This window comes from Kryptolebias marmoratus, linkage group LG1 (assembly GCF_001649575.2).
Source record: "Kryptolebias marmoratus isolate JLee-2015 linkage group LG1, ASM164957v2, whole genome shotgun sequence".
Classification (NCBI taxonomy): domain Eukaryota; kingdom Metazoa; phylum Chordata; class Actinopteri; order Cyprinodontiformes; family Rivulidae; genus Kryptolebias; species Kryptolebias marmoratus.
The window spans coordinates 27,279,109-27,300,506 of NC_051430.1; the positions used below are offsets into that span (position 1 = coordinate 27,279,109).

General features: G+C 37.9%; 1 protein-coding gene across 1 annotated transcript in view; it reads right to left on the reverse strand.

Annotated features, from left to right (window-relative positions):
- The window catches only part of rtn4r (reticulon 4 receptor), a 50,857-nt gene extending 35,946 nt beyond the window's left edge, over window positions 1–14,911 (reverse strand). Inside the window, exon 1 of the mRNA XM_017434706.3 lies at window positions 14,341–14,911. Within this exon, the coding sequence (XP_017290195.1) occupies window positions 14,341–14,362 (22 nt within the window). The 5' untranslated portion in view covers window positions 14,363–14,911. The remainder of the gene's footprint in view (window positions 1–14,340) is intronic.
- Window positions 14,912–21,398: the final 6,487 nt, after the last annotated feature.

The following is a 21,398-nucleotide window of genomic DNA, read 5'->3' on the forward strand; positions in this document are numbered from 1 at the left end:
AACCCATTTTATGATAAAGAAGGCATTGCATACAGGCAGCAATCACTCACTGCTCAGATATGAAAAATACACAATTAGTGTGATGCTGCACTGACAGAGAAATCGTTACAGAGGAGCTGTTTCAATGGCAGTGGCGTAATGTGGAAAAAGTTTTCACTGAAGTAGATGAAGCATCCGCAGGGCCCATTATCAGGAGAGAAAAGGGAGTCATCTTCTCGTCAATAAAGCAAACATATCCTTGAGATAATTTGAAAGGAAATGAACATGGTAGAGAAATTTGTGAATGCAAAACAACAAGAGCAGCAGGAAGCCTTTGTTTTTGTTCTGTCATGAGTGAAAAATGTCAAAATTTCAAACAAATCAAAAATAATTCTGATCTGGATTGGCAACATTTGATCAACAAAACCTCTCTCAATATTAATAATAATAAAAAAACCTGTTATTTTTGATAAAACATTTAATGTCACATTCAGCTGTATCTCATCTTTAAAGTCTTGAGTCATTCTGTTTTCTGACACAAGCCTGATGTGGACAGTAGTGGAGTGCAGTGCTCTCATTCTGGAGGACTCTAATGGCTGTTTATACTTTCTTATTCTATAGTCTTGAATCAGCATCTCTCCATTACAACAATGTGTGTGTGACAGGAAATACTATCATACCACAACTGACCCCTAATCATTTCTGAGCTATTTATGCCACAGTTCTTACTGTTACAGTAAGTACTGTTTTTGTGTAACTTAGTGTTACACAGAAAGAAAATATCCTAAATGATTTGTGGGAAAATGGATAAGCAAATGGACTTTGGAAAGAAGATTGGCTACATGTGCTTGGGAGGTGGTGGTGTCGGTGGTGTGGGTTCCAACATTACTGTGTTTACAACAGAATGTTTGGTCTAATCTGCAGATGTGCGTTTTTGACTTCAATAAACTGCAAATCTATGTATCTTTGTTTATTTCATTAAGTAAAATTTTTGTTGGCTCCAGAATGGTTATAGGACGTCACTTTGAGGACTTTGTTAAATGTGTGGGATTTGGTTCAGTGTGCACCACTGACCCAGACATGGACGAAGTATTCCCCTACAAGGACTCTTACTTTTTTGTTGTTTAGATTTATTTATTCATAAAATGCATAATATACTGAAATTGTGCTCTAAACAAAACATATTTTTGTTTTTTCCTTACACATCAGTGTTTTGATTTTAGAATAATTGGAAATATCTTCTTTTGTTGTAGTTGATTTCATTATTATACTTGTTTATTTCAATAGTCCAAAAAATGCATTTCTTTGGTGTAAGTTTTAAGATGTGCAGATCACATTTTGGGATTTTCATGCTGAATTATAAATAAACAGTAAATAGGATTCTGACTGCAGCAGTTACTCATGCCTTTAAAAAATTAAGATCCAACTATTTTTCCTGACTCTCCTGAGTTAGCTTTAGGACTGTGGATGTAACCTGAACTTTTCACCCCTCCTAAAAAAACTGTTTGCCTGCTCAACCTTGTGTGAGCGAGCATGGAATATGGGGTTCAAGCAGTCAGTTTCTGTATACCTGTATGCACTTGGATGCTGAGTTTGTTCCTCTAAACTGTGTGAGGCAAAGAGGGGAAGTATAGAGTGTGCACTCTGTCTCTTCTCATATTTCTCTTCGGTTTAAGGTGCCGCCTATTCTTGTGAACAGTTTAAATGCAAGTTGGGAATTACTTAACAGTCAGGCACAAACTCAATATGCTAATGTCTTTCATGGCAGCAATGGGAGAGGAGAAAACATCAGCTGTCAATTACCCATGGCAAAATCACAAAAAAAATACTAAAAAACAGCAGAAAATTCCATAAGACAAAAGAGATTAAATGCAAGCTGGCACTTGTTTAACTAATTATGAAATCATGTCAGTAAAATTAACCTCCTCTGACTTATTGGGATCATGTTGAATTACATTATGTTTAAGGAAGCATATGCCAATTGTAACTCTGTCAGTTGCTTCATTAAAATGCCAGGTGGAAATTTAAGACTTTGATTTATGCTAACAGAGAAAATACTGATCTGTCAAAACTCATTCCCTAAACAAATAGAAGAGGGCGTGCTGTAGAGGACAAATGCAAAATAGAAAAATTTAAAAAAAGATTACACCACAAATAGCCCTTTTTTTTGGAAAGCATTGCTACAACATCCATTTCTTTCCAGGTTGCAGATTTTTCACTCCCACAAGTATCTACTAGTTGAGGACCTATTGGCAGCACAGTGTGACAGAATTGGTTTCAGACCATTTTGTTTCCCATGCAGATATCATCAAGACCCCCTCAGCATAATTTGTTTACAGCTCGGAGATGGAGTGTTGGCAGTGTTCATTTCTCTCCCTGAAATAATTGCTGTGATGATAGGCTTCACTGGAAACATGAACAAGCATGTGAACAAGACTGTAAAATCTGCAGGACTGAAAAACGTTTCACTCCTGCAGATTTTAGACCTGGTCTGACATGACAGATGCACAACAGTGACATGTCACCAGCACATTCTTACACCTGTCGAATCATTTTGTCTTTCTTTGTGCTTCACTTGGTCGAAGTTGTTAATCTGCTGTTATCACTTTGACAAATACTACCAGTGAGTGCCCATTCCAGTGGGCTTATGCAGTGTTCTATAAACCTAAGAAGTTGAAACTTGTAACACTGTCTCACTTTGGTTGACCAGTGACCATGGTGTAGTTAAGAAGTGAGACAACAAGCTGGGTCTATTTAAAGACCAAATCAGAGACAATTCAGCAATATACTAACAGACAATAGATATTGGCCTGTGCAGTTGATTTAATGAGCTATAATAACGAATATAAGCACTAAAATTCAGTGTATCAAGACAGAATTTTCTCCTGCAGCCATGTTGGATTTTGAGGTCAAGGTTGATGTGATTATTTAAAACATGTAAAAATGAAATCATAATTTGGAAAGAAAGGGGTGGAAGGGTCATTCCAGACAATGACATCTTAATATCTACAAATATTAACAAACATTAGGCAAAAAACATACATTTTACTTACTATACTGGCATTTCTTTTGTGGTTTTTATTCATTTTCCTTGTTTCAAATGATTGCTTGACAGCTTAAGGAAACATAGGTGATGGATATGGTTGAAGAAAATATCTGATATGGATCGACTTCTGTCTGCAATATACTTTTAAACCAAAAGGCTGATGTGTGAAAAAAGGTGTGATGCATTTTTTTTCTTAAATTTGTAGCTTTATGGTACAAACTGATCACAGAACACTGTCCACCTCAGAAAGCTATAATAAACATGTAGTCTTATAAAACATATACTGCATGTTAAAACATAAATTACAGGGATAGAAAAGTAAAATGATAATGATTCTCAGTGAGACACAATTTACTTAAAGATGTCCAAAGAAAGGAGGGAAAATAAGAAAAAAATGAACGAACTCAACATACAGATAAGTTTATAATTTCATCTGAGGATGTTTTAAATGAAATGTTGGTTTGCATAACCTAAACCCATATATAACATATGGACCATGTGAAGCTCATTGTGAACTAAAGTCTATTTGCCATTTTCCTGCCAGCTTCCAGATCTGTATTAGAGCCCTTACACCACTCTTCCTTTATCTTCGGAACCCTCCCCAGTGCTTCCCTTGAGCCCAGCAGATTACAGATATCATTATAATGGACGTCCTGGCAGGCTAGTTGTGGTCACATTTAATTTGCTGTGGCCTGATATCTACACAAGATAATCAGCATTTACACCTGAGAGTGAAGACAGAAAGATTGTCAATGTGTATATGGGTGAAACAGTAATGGAATTATAAAGAAAATAATATTCAACACAATGTAGACTGAGCTGAAAAAAAATAAAAATATATTGTACAGAATCTGAAAGAATATGCATTCAGCTTACAATCCACAGGGACAAGAGGAGAGTAAAGATGAAGCACACTTGTCAGATTTGCATTCAAATAAGAATAATCTACATTGGGTCCCTGGATGACTTAGAGCAAAACCTGATTCAAATGGCCACCCCTAAACACAGACCTTCCATCTTAGCTTGGAAGGAGTTCCTTTATGTGGTGTTTTTCTTTGCGGGGGCAGTGCTGTCCAATTACATGAAGATAAACACAAGTGTTCTTTCAAATTGAAGGTTATAGGCTAGTCTTACTGTTGCAGACGAGTGGGATCTTCATTGATTCCACTGTTAAGCTTGTCAGTATGTTTAGAAGCTCTTTACTCCTCTAGAAGAATTATGTGTTTCCTTTTGTACAAATCCTTTTACTCCCACCTGCCATTTGTGCATGAAAGAAAGATGTCACCCATCTAAAATTTGAGGAATTCTTATGTGAGGCTGCCAAAACAGGTATATATTATACATGTTTTACACCTATTGCCTGAGCTTTCACATCTACAACAGATCAATTTTCCCTGAGCTGAGGAGTGACGACCTATTTCTTTTAAAGGGCTCCACATACATATTTCAGGCGTGATCCCCACAGAGGGAGATGCATGACTGTCGCGAATGCAGAGCAATCTGACTGAAAGTGCAATCTCTAACAGAAATTCTACAATTGCTTTGTTCTACCACCATATTATATGAAAGCCTATCCATCTGGCTGTCTAATTTATGGTTAGCTATCAACCTGAGCTGCCTTTTTTTTACCTCACACTGTAGAACAAGTATTTCAAAGCTTGCTAATGTATGCAGTCTTCAGTAAATGGTGGTTGTTTTTCTCATAAAGCATCTGAAAATGATTTTGCTTTGCATTAAGACAAATCAAATCCAAGAATTCTTGCTGTAGGCAAAGGTGACAAGTTTAAACACATCGACAACTCAAAGCCACTTATTGATTGAAGGTGTTGCATCGAAACACCAACCCCCATATGTTGAGTTTGCAAACTAATGACAACAGAATGTGCTCTCACATGGAATGATGGTAAGCCTTGGTTAGGAGTTCATTCCACGTCACTACAGCTAATGAGATCAACATGACTAAAAATACCAATGAATATTTATCTTCCCCAGGAGAGATAAAAACCGGTTCATCCTTAGGATATCCTTTATTTAAAAACTTCACTGATTAACATTTTACAGCCCAGCTGTAAAAGCACACAAGCTGCTAAGAAGTGCAAGCTTCAAACCAAGTTGTGTGTTACCAAAAATTCAAATAATACTTGTTGGGATTTCCTTAAAATTCGAGCCCCAGACAGATGGAATCAGGTATTGCACACCTTCTCAGAAGTACACAACAAACCAGAATATTTGTTACAACAGCAGTATACTACAACAGTTCTTTCTTTTCTGTTTTATATTAAACCTATAAGTAATCCGACGGCACCATGCTACTAAAAAGCTTTTGACTCATAGATGAGTTTAGGTCATTACAGTATTTGGCCAGAAAAGTTGAAAGGAAAAAAACAACAACAAAAAAGCAGCATAGTGAAGACTATAAAATCTGTATTGTTATTAGATTCAATTTTAAACCTTCACATTCAGAGGTTGCATATACTGCTTCAAATGTAATTAAAGATTATTATTTCCTGCATGCACAATCTACAATGATATCTGCTAATTCTATCAACAGCATCCACTGAAGACAAATGTTGGTGTCTTCAGACCTCTAGATTTATCAAAACTATATACTGTTTTTCTCATGTAGAGTACAGTGAAGTTGAAATGTTTTTTTATTTATATTCTGCTTTCCAGGAGCTATACTTTTTTGAGATCTGGTGAAGTGGCCCCGAGCAAACATTCTCTATGCTTTCTGAAATCCTCTCAGTTTTTTGGGGGGACTTTGGCTGCTTTTTTCATTCATTTTCTGTCCAATATTTGTACAAGGCCATAACAGCTCTTTGTGCAATATGTGTCACAGTGAGCAGAAGAAAGACCCAGGAATGCACATAACCAAAAACTTTATTAACGAAACAAAAAGGCAGGCATGGCAACTAAAACTTACAGAAATACAAGGACTCAGGGGAAACCCGGCAAGGAGAACCAAGACAGTGCATGTGAGAAACAACAATCCACTAAAGAGAGGTTTAGACAGACAGACTATATGCTTTGGGACTGATGAGGTGATTGTAGACTGAATGCTGATAGGGACCAGGTGTAGATGGGCGTGGCAGGCTGACAGTGGGAAAGTACAGACTGAGGGAAGAAAGGCTATTGGCACATAGGTGAACACAGGGAAATAAAACTGAACAAAAGAGTTCACAAAAACCAACACATAAACTAAATGTGATAATAAAAGAAGTAACATACAACATTAAATATACTGCTGTAGATTCTCAGTCATTCAGGACATGGTAAATCCAAAAAAAGTGTTAAAAACAAAAATAACTGGACTTTATTCTGTAGCTGATGACGTCTTCTCATCCGAGGAGCTTTCTCAATTCAAAAAGCAGAGAGTGTGGAGTTTGAGCTTTTATGGCTGAGATGTTCTGTAAACTGGATTCCCATGCAGATTGCCCTCACTCTCCGAACAATCGCTTGTTAGGGTCCTTGTTAGCCTGACTCACTGATGGGCTACTCTGGTCACATGAATGCAGGTGTTGATTGGAGTGAAACTGACTGGGTATCAAGCCTAATGCTCCATTATAGGAAACATCAAACACTGTATGAGAAACAAGTGATTAAACTTTGGTGGTGATCCAGTCAATGTTAAGGGTCAAAGGTCAAGGTCACAGATCAGCCTATGCTCTAACTTTGCAACTGTATAACATGAGAATATTAAACTTCACAGCTGGACACCTCCTGGGTCAAGGGTGATCACTGTTGATTTCTAGGTAATTGGGTGAAAGGTCAAGGTCAAAGATGACCTTGTGCTCTAACTATGCAATCATGTAACAGAGGAAAATTAAACTGCACAGATGGACACTTCTTAGGTCAAGGGTTATCATGATTTATTTCAAGGTCATGGGGTCAAAGGTCAACATCACAGTTGACCTATTGCTCTAACTCTGCAATGATGCAATGTAGGGATGTCAAACTGCACAGCTGGACACCTCACGGGTCAAAAATGATACCTGTTGATTTTAAGGTTCATGGGGTGAAAGGTCAAATCACAGTTAGCCCCTTTGTTAAAACGTGTCTATGCTCCTACATGTGACACCTCTGCCAAGAAAGTTTTCTGTTCTGTCTGTTAGCAAGATCATGTAAAAATTAATTAACTAATTTGGATGAATTTTTTTCAGGAAATGTTGAGGTGGTAAAAAAAACAATGGATTAAATTTTGGTGCTGATGCAGATTATGATCTGGATTGCATTATTTTTTAATCACACTGTGGCCTTGGCTTGAGCTCTCTGAGTGCTTCTAGTTATCAGACCTAAAAAGCTATTTACACTAGATGAATAGTGTCTGAAACACATCCTTTTTTTTAAAAAAAATGTCCTGGATCAGGACCTGTCCAGTTTCAGCCAGTAGCACTTTATTTCTTTTTGTTTGTTTGTTTTTTTGTAATTTCATAGATTCAGATGAAGATATGGGAACAAATTATATACTTATGCCAGGCTGCTGCTCACAAAGCATTTAAAGATATGACTGAAATGTGGTTCTTTGTCAATGTAATAGTTATGTATAGACAGAACAACTTGAGTTTATGATCCTTTTTATGCTTGAATAGTTCATAGTTTAGAGTTAAGTTAAAAAAATAAAAATAACAAATAATTTAAAAACATTTGCATGTTTATAATCTTTAGAGGTAATGTTTTTGGTATGAAAAATTCAAATCCATATATCACACTTTAATTTGTTTATGTATTGATCAGTTGTGCTTGCTTGACTTGAGCAGCCTTTCCATCCTCGATCAGCCAGCCACTTTATCCAAATAGCAGTGCAGCCTGCATGGGGAGGGGCAGAGAAGGGTTGACTTATAAGGCTGACAATGTCTCTATTCACACATCTAATTTAAGAGCAGCTTCTGCTCTGCCTAATTAACAATTTACTAGGCCATCAGTTAGTCTCACCGTTGTGGTATAATCAGAGTCACCAACATTCAAATAGCTGTGCGCCCACTATCACATCTACATTAGGGTCAGAAATGCCATCTGACTTTTAAAGATACTCAAATAGAAAACTGACCTAAATGTTCTAAATCTCTAAACCAGAAAATCGCCGACTTATTTAAGGGTGTTGCAGTGCATCAGAATGACCTGCATGTTTGACAAATCAGCTAGCTCTGTTCCAGGATCTTATAGGAGCTGCTGGTGTATAACGGTATTGTCATGTTAATGGAATCAAGAGAGGGAATATTTGTGCAGGAAAGGGCTCAAAGTGATTACGAGCTCATCCAAACTGCATGTGCTGCAGCATCAAGATATTTTTTTTTGTTGAGGTTAAAGCTACTGAGGGGTTTGATTTGATCTTCCCTGAATGCATAGACACCTCTCAGGTATTATGATACAGTGTCAGAGCGGATTTTAGTGAACATACAAATAAATACCCTCACAAAGACGCTACTGCCTCTTCCTAAAATTGCATAATGCTACGTCCTCCCTGTTTACCAAAGCTCTTTTTAGAGAGACAAAAAAAAAACACTCATTTGATTTTCTAAATTTGGAAAAAGAAGTGTTGAGATTATGTGTGCATGTGTATGTGTGTGTTAGTGGATGGTGGGGGCGTGGGAGGAGTGTCTCTGTTGGTTGTCTTTCCAAATTTTCTAACAGCACAATAATAACCCACAGAGAGGATTAGAGACTGGCAATCTGGGGGGATAGCGTATTTCATTTTGACTGCTTTACATTTTCGCCCCTTAGCTTTCTCTGTATAAACAAATAGAATTTCACTCGTTTATCCACTTAGTTCCTCTGTCTTGCTGATTAGCAGTGAAGGGCTGAGAGAATGGGATAACCTCAAGTGGTTGGTTCCAAGGATATCTAAGGCCTGCATGCTTGTGTGTGTGTGTGTGTAACAGAGACTATGTACGTGGGAATGTACTGTATAAACAAGTGCAGTGCGACTTAAAGGGTGCGCCCAATTAAAGAAGCTCCTGAAGCAGTGTGCTCATCAGGATGCAGTGAACACAGCAGATCCAGTCTCGGATAGCTTGCTGCAGTCTGTCACTGTAACTAAGGCATTAACACCACCCAGATTCACAGCACAAAGTACTGACATCTTTATTCTCCTGCTACTGAGAGAGCTAGACAAAAAACAAACACAACTGGTCACAAAACTATTTTACCCTGCATTCATGTAAATACAAAACCATAAAGGAAATTTTTGAAGCAGTAATTAAAAATAACAATAAAATAAATCTTCATGTAATCGCTAATAACGTGTATTAAAAACATGTAATTTCAGAGGAAATTTTAGCACAATTTAGTGTTACCTCTTTTGCAGCGTTTAAACTTCATGTAATTTGCCAAGTATTATTTTATTGCTCACATGGCAGCAGGTGAATAAATGAAACTGCAGTCAGTAAAATCATACAATTAATTTAATTTAAATGCTTTATTTTTACTGTACACAATGAGTCTGAATAAAGAGTGGGCTGATGTGTGAACATTTTAGGTGCACAAAAATATACAGTTTTTTTATCTTGTAAATATTCTCTTTATTAAAAAAATAAATAAATAACACTAAATTATGATTATCTGTATCTATTTTAAATTCCATGTTAACAACTGGTGTTTGATTACTATTCTGTATCTACGTTAAAAAATACACAACTAATAATAATAATCAGAAAATCAAAATTATTTTTTTCATCTTTCAGTTGATTTATTTACAGCATGTCAAGTTCTTTTTGGCAAACAGCTGTTATCAATTACTGCAAAAATATTAATAACAATGTTATTGCTGGAATTTTATTTATATGCAGCTAACAGAAATCCATGCTTCATTCCATCCATTTGCATGAAGCTCTGCGTACGAAGATTGTTTTTGGTACATGGCTGAGTTTTGTGTTTTGATGTCAAAGTGGCTTTCTCACTCTGTCTGTTCACTGTGGACTTTAGTGAAAATGGATAGTGAACATCACTGCCATATTTGCTACATTACATTAGACAAATCTGGCTAAAGATGAAGAATTGCATCTAGGAACTATGTTTTCTTTTCTGGATTTAACAACTTCTTGTTGTCTTCACACAAGTTAGAGTTCTATCTGTCTGAGCGAGTTAACAAATGAGTCGACTGACTTGTGAAAATTCTGTTATTTTGGATGAAAAAAATTGTATTGTGTAAAAAGGGCAAATTCCAAGACAGAATATTTGCACTGTCTGGAACAAACATTGTTTTCATTGTGTAAATTATCTTGTTGCAGGATACAACAAAACTGCCAAGCAAAGCCTTCTGTTCACCTGCAGCCATCAACAAAATAGAAAAATATGCATTAAACCTGACCACAATCTTTGCCTGATCTCAATCAACAATAAATAGGAGGTATTAGATTAAACAGGGCATTTTCTTTTACTAAGTAATATAGCTTATTATTCCTCAAAGCCTAAGGTACAAGTGGTGTCCTTAATTTGTAAATGTTTAGAGACACCTAGTGGCATAACTTCAAGTTACAACCAACAGCACATAGCAATCACACTTCACCTCCTACTTAAAAATAAAAATAAAGATAACCTTTCTTAAAGATAAAAAGGTCAAATTTTATTATATTGTTGTAAGATTATAGTGCAACATTGCTGACTGTGAAGCAAAGGTTCAATGCAGTCTGTGGATATACTTATTCTAAACATAATTTAAAAAAAAATCAACCTGTTTTTTATTTCCACATTATTCTAACAAAAATAAAGTTTCTTTTCTTTTAATAGATTCCCCAAACTGTTACACACTGGAACTTTAAAAACCTGGAAAAACTGTCCGAATTAAACTGGGATATACAGGCTGAAAGATTGGGAATAAAAGCTAGAAATCTCTAAATCTAGCAGGATCAGTCAGAGACTCAGCTGCTTTGATCACCATCCTTCCCAAGACATAAATTACGGTCCAGAACTGTGCGCTGTAGGGATGTTAAAATTCCACATGTTTTGAAGGCTCAAAGGTGCAGAAGTGTGACGCTTTCTTTGGTCTCATTGTTCATTGATGGTCAGTCATGGAGAACAACCTCAAGTAGAACTCACAAAAAAACAAACATTATTCCTAAAGTAGCAATCAATTTTCTTTTGTGTTGTTGCAGCATCCCACTGACCGTGATAGAAGGCACCTTAACAAGAAAATATATGTCTTCATTTCCATTTACTGCCTCCCACTTCTTCAGACCTCCCTATAAACTAACAAAACACCACACATACAAATATCTCTGCAGCCCTCCCCCTGTGCTTTTGTAAACATCCATACAAACACAGATAGATCAATTTCACATTCTCTTTCAAGGGGTTAGAAAAGCCTTCTCTTATTGTAAGGTTATGGCTTAGAGTTTGATCTCACCTAATGCAAATCAGCCATCCACCTTTTTTCTTTTTTGCATGACTTTTTTTTTTCCTTTACAGTCTATCATACTTTAAAGAATTACTTTCCTCGCATTAGATTCTGCATCTCATGGCCTATTTTTAAAACCAAGCCTGTTTTTCTTCTGGGGAAAAAAAAATAAAAAAAAAACACTAATTTGACAAAAAAAAAATCCTCATTGTGTTGTAGTTTAAGCCTCCTGAAGAGAAAGCTTTCAGTTCCACCATAATGGTTTTAACCATTCATTTGCACTTTATTGGCTTTGCTTGGCAGTAGACAGGGAGCAACGACACCCCCGAGCAACAGCTTTCCCACAGAGGCATTTGATCATATGCTGACTGAGTGAAAAAGAGTGTAAATTAAAGTCCCTCCTCACCCTGACACTTTAAACACAAGACATGACAGGCCATATTTTCTCAGCCAAATCAGAAGCCAGAAGGATGGATACCAATTATTAAAAAAAAAAAAAAAAAATAGAAAAAAGGAAATCAGACGTATAGGTGTGTGTCAGTGGCCTGGTGCTAAATCACAACAACAGTAGGATGATGAAAACTTGCCTGGAGGGTTTGAGGGACCAAGAGCCATTCTTAGCCAGTGATGGGATGTGCACTTGAATTTGCATCACTCCGTGACATATCAAAGAGAATGCACAAGCAGATGTGCCTCTTTGATTTTTGTGAGATGTCTAGTTATTCCATGGACCCACAATAATCTGAGGCTTTCTTTCACACTAAAAACTGCTGGGTTAAAAACAACCCGCCTCATAACCCAGTGCTGCATGGGTCAAATTCGGACTGAGCAAACCCTGAGTATTTTCAACTCACCGGGGTTGGGTAATCAGGTTGATCCAGCCTACCGGGGTGAGTTTTCTACTAGGGCTGCACAATATATTGCAAATTTATTGCCATCAATGTCTGCGATCACAATGTCACAATGAATATTTGGTCAGTCCAACAGATTCTCACTGGCCTTGACCTGGTTTAGATAATAGCAATGACAAAAGATAAAGTGAGAAGTGAAGAAAATTGTGGGTTTATCTCAGCGGATATTGTCATCCCATAATAAACATTAATTTTGTACATGGCAGGTTTTCTAAAATTGTGCAGCCTTATTTTCTATCCAATAGATTGGTTAAAATGACTAACTTCTTGAATTACAGCTATTAAAAACTTTAGTTCAAAAGAACATGTTGGAATCTGTATTATTAGATAATTATAACTTGAGCTAGCTTGCTGATGCTAACTGCTATTACTGCCAGCTAGCCAGAACCAACTAATGTTTTTTTAGGAACCCAAACTCACTGTCTAGTGCACACTAAGGTTATTAACAAAGCTAACTGGGTTAAATATCTTCTCACAAGTGTTGTTTTTTTACAGACTTGTCTTTACTATTTAAAGCAAATGGTCCAGTCAGGTTTGATTTGGTCAACTTCTGACTTAAAATGGCCGACAGAGTGTGAAGAATGACATGTTTCAGCTCCTAACCACTGGGTGAAATGTTTTGACTCAATATTTGGTCAGACCAACCAAACCTTTGACCCAGTTTAACACAGCAAACGAGTTATCAAAATAACCCATCAGTTTTTAGTGTGTACCCTAATCCTTCATTTTTAGCCAAGTAATGAACCTCCTGAGGAAGATGGAGTGTGTACAGCATGTTGCATAAGCACTTCAGGTGTGTGTGTGTGTGTGTAGGGGTGGGGTTGGGTAGATGTGGGGTTATTCTCTCAAGCTTTTGATGTCACAAACTAGTTGTTTCACACACACATGCTTTTCTCCCAGTGCCGCTGTAGGATTTAAGGCAGTTCTTACACAGAAATAAATGAGCATTCTCTATTTCTCTCTTTTGCCAGAACACGGGGGTCCTTTTAATTGTCACATCTCAGTCATTATCACATCTCCTATGTCACTTACAGGAAACCAGCCCAGGACAGCTGGGCCATCTTACCCCAAACAAAACATACTTCACCCAGAACAAACACACTGTTCTTATTACTCACAGACACATTATTGTGATTAATTCTTGGCGAGAACAACTTAACACTCTTAACACATGACCCTGGCCGACAGGTAAACTCTGCAGGTCTCTTCCACATTTGGTAAACTGCATTTTTTCCCTTACACTGCTTGTCAAACAGCAACTCTCCATGTTATTTTATCTCTGCGCTGCATTGAGCTTTTTTGCACACTAAAGTAGAAGCTCGGGGGTACACGCAGGTGCAGGAAGACGCAGGAAGGCGCCAGGTGCTCCATCCTCCCCCCACCTATCTGTGCGCACATGAATACACTAGCCAACAACGAGCTCCTGCCAAGGAATTACATTTTTAACCATTTCTGGCGGGAACGTGGGAGAACATTCATGCTCTCATTAGAGGAAGTCCAAAACCACAAGGCCCAGTTTCCTGTCACTGAGTGGGACGATGCCACAAAAACACTAATTAGAAGCCAAGGAGCTGCGGTGTTATTGAGCCGCCAAGCGGACCATCTGCAGCCTTCATAAAAGAGCTCATGTCTGGGTTAAGTTCATATTAAATTGAGCATATTGTTCACCATAAACATAATGAACTCTCACACACAATGTCTCCCTCATGTATACACAGTTATATAAAGAGCACAAAAAGCACGTAATCTGCTCTGATTTGCAACTCAATTAAGAGCCACTAAGTCAAGGTCGTTTACATGCGCAACTGATACTGACGCATCTTGTTTTTACAGCCAAACTAAATAAATAAATAAAAAGGACGTTGTTGCTGTGCAATTTAGGTGTGCGTGTGTGTGTGTTTTAGGAAAAGCAGCGGAGTAAACTCCAATCAGGACACCTGGTTTTCTGTTTCTCCACAGAGATGTGGCACCGCGCGGAGGTGAATTTTATCAGTGCACGGAAACCCAACAGATTCCTCTGATTCGAGGAGGAAACTTTACAAATAAGAAGCCCCGCGATGTCTAACACTCACCATCAAAAACGACGGTCCTCATGGTGCTTTAGATGGGGGTGGAATCCAGAAGAAGCGCAATAAATCCCGTCGTGCGCGGAGATAAGATAAGATATCCGCTGTTTAGTGAAATTCACGGGTGACTGCAAATCCAGCGCGCGAGGTGTGGAAACGGAGCCACCAGCAGCACCCTCTCTGTGCACCCTTCAAACTTCAGCCGCAGGTCTTCCCGAGCGGGGAGCCGCGTCTCCGGTCGAACCCTGGCTCAGTCATGAGGAATTTAAAACAAGTCAGCAGTAAACATCCAAATTTAGGATCAGGGGACTCGACACCTCCCCATAAGAAGGAAAGAAAAGAAGGAAAACGCGCGTGCAAAGACAGCTCTGGAGAGAAGAACTCCAAGTGTTCCCGCTGAAGTGGAGAGTCAGCGACAAACCTGAATCAAATCCATCCTTTTTTTTTTCTTAGTAGAACAGATCCAGTCCGATCACTTTGCTCCACTGTTAGATTTCCCAGGAACGCAGAGGGAAGTGTGTGTGTGTGTGTGTGTGTGGCGTGAGCCGCACTGGTGCGCATCAGTGTGCGCTTACCGGGGCGAGGAGGAGGCTGAGGGCGGGGCGGAGAGGCGCGTCTGGCGGAAAGAGACAGAAAGAGAGGGGGGAGAGAAAATCCGAAGATGAATCTTTTATGGCTCTGTGTCACGGTACCAAAAAAAAAAAAAAAAACAAAAAAAACATTCCTCTTTATTCTAGAAGTTTTAATATTTATAACGGAGGGATAAAATGTCTCCAGGCTGTCCCCTGCCCGTGTTTTATGATCCCCGCAGTTAGAGCTATTAATAGAACGTGGTGAAATTTCCAGATTTTTAAGAGTGACTCTGAGACCTAATGACATTTCTTGCAGCGCCCTGATGAATGTTTTATGCGCAGAGGGGTTTGGGGGGTTGGTCGTGGGGGTGCGGGTGTGTAAGATGGTGACGTGAGGCGAATCTATTTGTATCGGACTCGAGCAGACACACACGCACACACATGCATAGAAAAATAACCCCACCAAAATAAAATGCACAGAGCCAGGCCTGGTGCTGGGGGGGAATGGAGGTTTAGCTGCTCTGACGTCTTCTGTGAAGTTTTACAAAAAACAGATTTCAGTTCTGCCTGAAAAACCAAAGCAAATATCCACTTTCAATATAAAAAATAGACCCAATATTCTTTTATTTAGCGTTTCAGTCTCCTTTAAGTAATAAGCATGAATTCACAGAATGCAGTGCATCCCATGGACTTCATTTACATCCATTAGTAGTAAAACGATTATTCTTATTAAATAATGGACTATTCAACCTCCCAGCCGCACTGTCAGTGCTGAATGAACCACAGAGCAATTCTGTTACACTCTGCTCTGCATCTACGGTGGGTTTTTGCTGAAACCCAAGAGGACTGAGGGGGGGTCTCAACAACGGGTTGTTATCTGTGGGTACTCCACGCCCCCTACCGGTGAACATAAAAAATATTCTTCATATACAGAAACAGTGAACCCTTATCTATAAATTATGATTCCCATACCTGAGAGACAGCAATGAATCAGCATGTGTCTGTAAGATCTTGCAGCGAAATAATGGAATTCAGGGTGAAGAAAATTTGGTTTATATCATTCCTTAAAAAAAAAAGTCTAGAAAAGAATTAACATCAAATACAAACTAGTGATATTCAATGTGACTAGATATGTACTGATCAATAGGAGGCTATACATTGAATGTACTATCCCAAATACAATAAAAGATAGAGTGTTGTGTAAAATGTAGATGAAAACAGAAGCCAGTGATTTGCAAATCTCATATTTATATACAAGCCCATACTTTATTCACAATGAAACATAGTAAACAGATCAGACTTTGAAATAATTTGTACAATGTCTTTGAATAAATAGATAATTTTGAATTTATGGTGGCAACACATCTCAAAAACATTGGGACAGAGGCCACAAAGGGGCTGTAAAACTCTGGAGTACAAATAAAAAAATACATTTTTCAACAAATTAGATAAACTGGCAACAGGACAGTAAGAGGACTGTGTATGAAAGAACATTTTAGACAGGCTGAGTAAAGCTGGGCATAGGTTCATTAGTGTCTCAAAAACTGTGTCTAAAATAGAACATTGTTCTTCAATGGAAGACTAGGAAGACTTTTCTGATGGTATGGGGGTGCATTAGTGCCTCTGGCATAGGCAGCTTACATATCTAAAAAGGCACCATCAATGTTTTCGAACAACATAAGTTTTGATTCAGCAAAATAACTCTAGCAAAGATGTCCCAGGACTGCTGAACAGCTACAATCCTACATCAGCCAAGAATGGGACGACAGTCCTCTCCAGTGTCTCCAGCAGCTGGTCTCCTCAGATATTTACAGACTGTTAAAAGAAAAGTGAATACTTCATAGTGGGACACATGGTTATGTCCCATGTTTTTTTTAAATGTGTCGCTGCCATCAAATTCAGAATTACCTTTTTTCTTTTAGAAAATTATTTAATTGCTTAGTTTTGACATTCAGTATGTTTTGTGAATAAAATGTGGGTTTATGCGATTTGCAAATAATTGCATTCTGTTCATGTTTACATTTTACAAAACATCCCACTTTCTTAAAAGGTGGGACAGTAAACACATTCAGACACTTCTACCTCATGTGTACAAAAACACACACTGGCACAAGATCAAATGTTTGCAGTAATTACTGTACAGTTTGCACATTGAGTTGCATAATAACCAGAAGATTATCATGGGGAGCAAGTGATAGGAACCAATGGCAGGTGGGTAGTTTAGTGGAGTGAAATGGAGGATGCTGTAGGCTAATCCCGAGCTTACAACTACCCTCGAAATTGAATAACACATTCAGAGTATGTCAGTGAGCCACTCAGCTGGTATTTGCTTGCAGTGGAGACGAGTGAGGCCAGATGGCCAGTAAAGACACAGGCCAAAGCTGCCACGGCAACCCGCTGAGAACGAGGTCACCCCACACAAAAGGAAATGCTGTCACCTTTCACTGTTGTGTCCGTGTCCCCTGCTTTATGCAAACATATATATGATGGTAAACACATGTATGTGACTAATCCTGCCATGCTTTTGCATTCTGTGCACTTTTGTCACAGACTATGAATCAACTCAAATCAACTTTATTTATAGAGCATGTTCTAAACTACAGTAAAAGCACAACCTCCGTTACTGACTAATCTGGAATGTAGAACAACTTAAAGGAGTCGTTCAGAAGCTCTAAGATGTCTAGGATTTGAATAAAATCAGATTCAGTCAGAAAAATTGTCCATGCAAAGATTAAAAAACAAACAAAACAAATCAATTTTATATTTAACAGGAAGCCAGTGGAGAGGTTAACACAAAAGTGATGCTGTCTTTTTTTTTTCCTAGCTGCAAAGTTCTAAACCAGCTGTAGACGAGACAACAGTTACAATAATCTAACCTGGAACCAAATGCTGCTGAAATAACTGCCTTCTAGTTGGCATTAAAGAGACTGAATTTAAACTTGTCTCTGAGTTGTAGAAAACAGTTCTTTATCAAAGTGGGTGGCAGTGGCTCAGGGGAAAGGAGTTCGTCCTGTAACCGGAGGGTTGCAGGTTTGAGGCCCCGCTCTGTCCGTCTCAGCCATTGTGTCCTTGGGCAAGACACTTCACCTGCCTTGCCTACTAGTGGTGGTCAGAGGGCTCGCCAATGTAATGGCAACCTCACTTCTGTCAGCCTGCCCCAGGGCAGCTGTGGCAACAATGTAGCTAACTATGATCAGTGTGTGGATGAATGGGTGAATGACTGATTGTAGTGTAAATCGCTTTCGCTTTGGGGTCTATGGACTAGATAAAGCACTACACAAGAGCAAGCCATTTACCATTTACTAAAGTGAGTTTGTTTAATAAATTTTAGCCAATTGTCAGAAATGACTCTTAGATTCCTGGTGTGGTTCTGAAGCTCGAATGGTAATGGCTATAAATGGGGAAAATAGGACTATGGAAATGTAGTCCTAGATTTGAACCCAAACATTGGGTCAAACTTTTTGACATTTTGGGGACATGCTGGAGAGACTATATCTCTCAGCTGGCCTGGGAATGCTTTTGAATCCTCCCGGAAGAGGTGGCTGTGGAAAGAGATGTCTGTCCTGGATCAAGCCGCTGCTGCTCTGGAACAAGCGGCAGATAATGGATGGATGGATGGATTCAGTCTCCACAATATATTCCTAAAGAAATATTTCCTTAAGAAATACTGACAGAAATTATTTTTTTTCTGTGATTGGCAAGTAACTTTTATTGCAGAAACACCTCTACCAGAATAAGAACACGAGTCGCAAATACAAAAAGGATCCTAATTAACTCAAAACAGCATATGTGACATTTTCACAAGGCATTCACAGACAATAATTCCCCCCTAAATATATTCCCAGAAATAAAAGTGATAATTTTCTAACAGGATAAGATGTTGACACGTGACAGAACAATAAGGGGTGCTTTACTGCTGATTACTTTCTCCCAGCTCATTAAATAGCATGCTCAGGAGTACTCATCTCATTCGGGTATTGTATATCACAAAAACGTGCAGCAGCAAGTGAAAAGGACACAGGTAAATTGCCATGGGAGCTTTGACGCTGGAGTCCTTGCACAATGAGTGAGTATAAATTAACTAACAGCAGATCATTGCCATGTGAACTGAAAAAAAGGAGCGATAGGGGATCTTTAATTCATGACAGTAATGAAATGAGTCAAGCTGTTGAGTCTCAAAGGCAGCAGATCCCTATAGGCTGAGGCTCTACTATTCTTTTCATCATAAGTCTGACAGATCAAAAGGAGAGCAGGGGCATAAATGACTTCCTTTGGTAATGGGAAAGTTAGCTGTGTCCTGCTGTCACTGGAACTACACAAGAGCCAGTGTTAATCACAGTTCATGAATGAAAGCTAAGGATTTCACTATGTTGAAATTAAAGAATCAGAAGGTAGAACATAAAATTGATGAGTCATGTTATGCTTATGTCAAAGGTTGTGGATGATTTCCAGTGCCACCCATCCTGTGGCATATTTCCTCTTGGCTGATCTCTCTTTATGTCTCCAACAGTCTTCATTATGTAAATATTCACAAATGGTGCGGGCGTTTGCCTTCATAACACATTCTCTGCTGCATTTGGCCGCTCTTAGCCCGTAACGAAGCTGGAACAGTACATTTGTCACTTGAGGCAATGTTGCTTTTTTAGCCTCCTACCAAACTGAAAAATATATGACATATCTTACAAATGTTTGAATTTCATGAAAAAGGGGGTAAAAAAGTCTAGAAAAAAACTATAGGAAAAAAAGTCCTTATCAGAGTGGGAATCCCTGCTGGCTGAGCTTCACAGTATGTGTTTGGGAAATGTAGGCCATTGTGTAATAGGTAAAACCAGTTCAAGGCTTTCATCAATCGTTAGAATATGAGCTTGATTCATTAGTATCAAAATTCTGCAGATAAAAAAATCGGTTGGCTGATTGTTTTATCAAGCAAACATACAAAAATAACTACTTTTATACACAAAAATTGTACTGATATACTGTATAACTATATGAGTCAGTGTCACTTTTCCATTCTGTCCTAATTTGTGGTTGTCTGTCTTTAATCAAATCAATTTTAAACAATGTTAAAAAGTGACATTTTGCCAGACAGAAAACTCTACACTATGTGTTCCTTTTTGTTTGTTTGTTTGTTTTGTCACAGACATGAAAAAGGACATCCTCCAGGCCTTCATCATGTTGAAGAATTGAATCGTTACAATTTTTATTTGTTTACTTTTTGTACATCTTTTACACAATTACCTTTTTCTTTACATGTGTTTTGGGTCCAGTCTTAGTGGGTTTTGTTTATAATTTTAATATCTATCTGTGGTCACTTTTACATTGTTTTTACATTTTGGCATATGGCATGTAGGTAGATTTCCTTTGCCGCAGTCATATTGTGTCCCATTCATTCATTCCTCTGTTGAACATTTTTGTTTCATTTTAGCCAAGTACTCTATGAAAAAGTTTGATGTAAACTTTTGTTGCACAGGGATCATTTTGTATCTCATTTAAATGTCATTTTTGTGGTCATTATACATCTTTTTATTATACATTCCAAACATCAGGGTTTGAGTGAATACTGTATTTTCAATGTTTGACTCGAGCTCAATAGATATGTTTAATTATCTGTCAAAGACGACATTAAAAATGACAGTTTTTTACCATGCCTGACAATAGTGATCTTTGAAAAATAAACAGATAAAATATGTCAGTTTGTTCAGACACCTTTCAAAAATATGACAAGATTTGAACAATGTTTATACAATTCAAAATCAAGTTTAATTAATGAAAAATACATTGTAGTAGCGCTTCTTTCTAAACTCACATTATTATTCCACTGGAGCAAGCAACATACAAACATTGTGCTACCTACTGCTTCTCCTGCTCTGGTAAAAACAAACATAAGCCCACCCCACTGCATGCTGGTCCTATACCTGCCCACATACTGTCCTTATAGGATCCCACAGTCGTTACATGGACATAATCAAATGAAAACCAACAAATACTTACAAAATAAGTTTCTTGCAACAAAAAAGTAATCCTAAAATAATTGAACAAATTACAATATTTTCAAATATAAAGAAGACAAATAGCTCCTACATATATAAAAGAACAAAACGTGGAAAACAGAACATCTTCATTAGTTTTTTATGGGCTGTTAAAAAAGATCACATTTTCAAATAGGCATAATAAAACAAGGAGTTCAGATAGACAAACAAAAAACAACAATTTTTACACTACTGAGCACCCCAATGTATTCTGAGCAATAAAATAATATAAACTCAATTGAGAACTCACAATATCTGTGTATGTTGATATACATATTTGACATTGGTATGGGTTAATGTATGTATGCTCATCTATAACATACCGTACTGTATGGAATGGTCCATGTGTCAAAGACTCAAAGGACACATATATGGAGTTCAAAGGATTCCAATGTTTGAATAATATTGAATAAAACTAAAACTCATGAACAAAATCAGCCAAAACAAACAAGAAGTAGAAAGC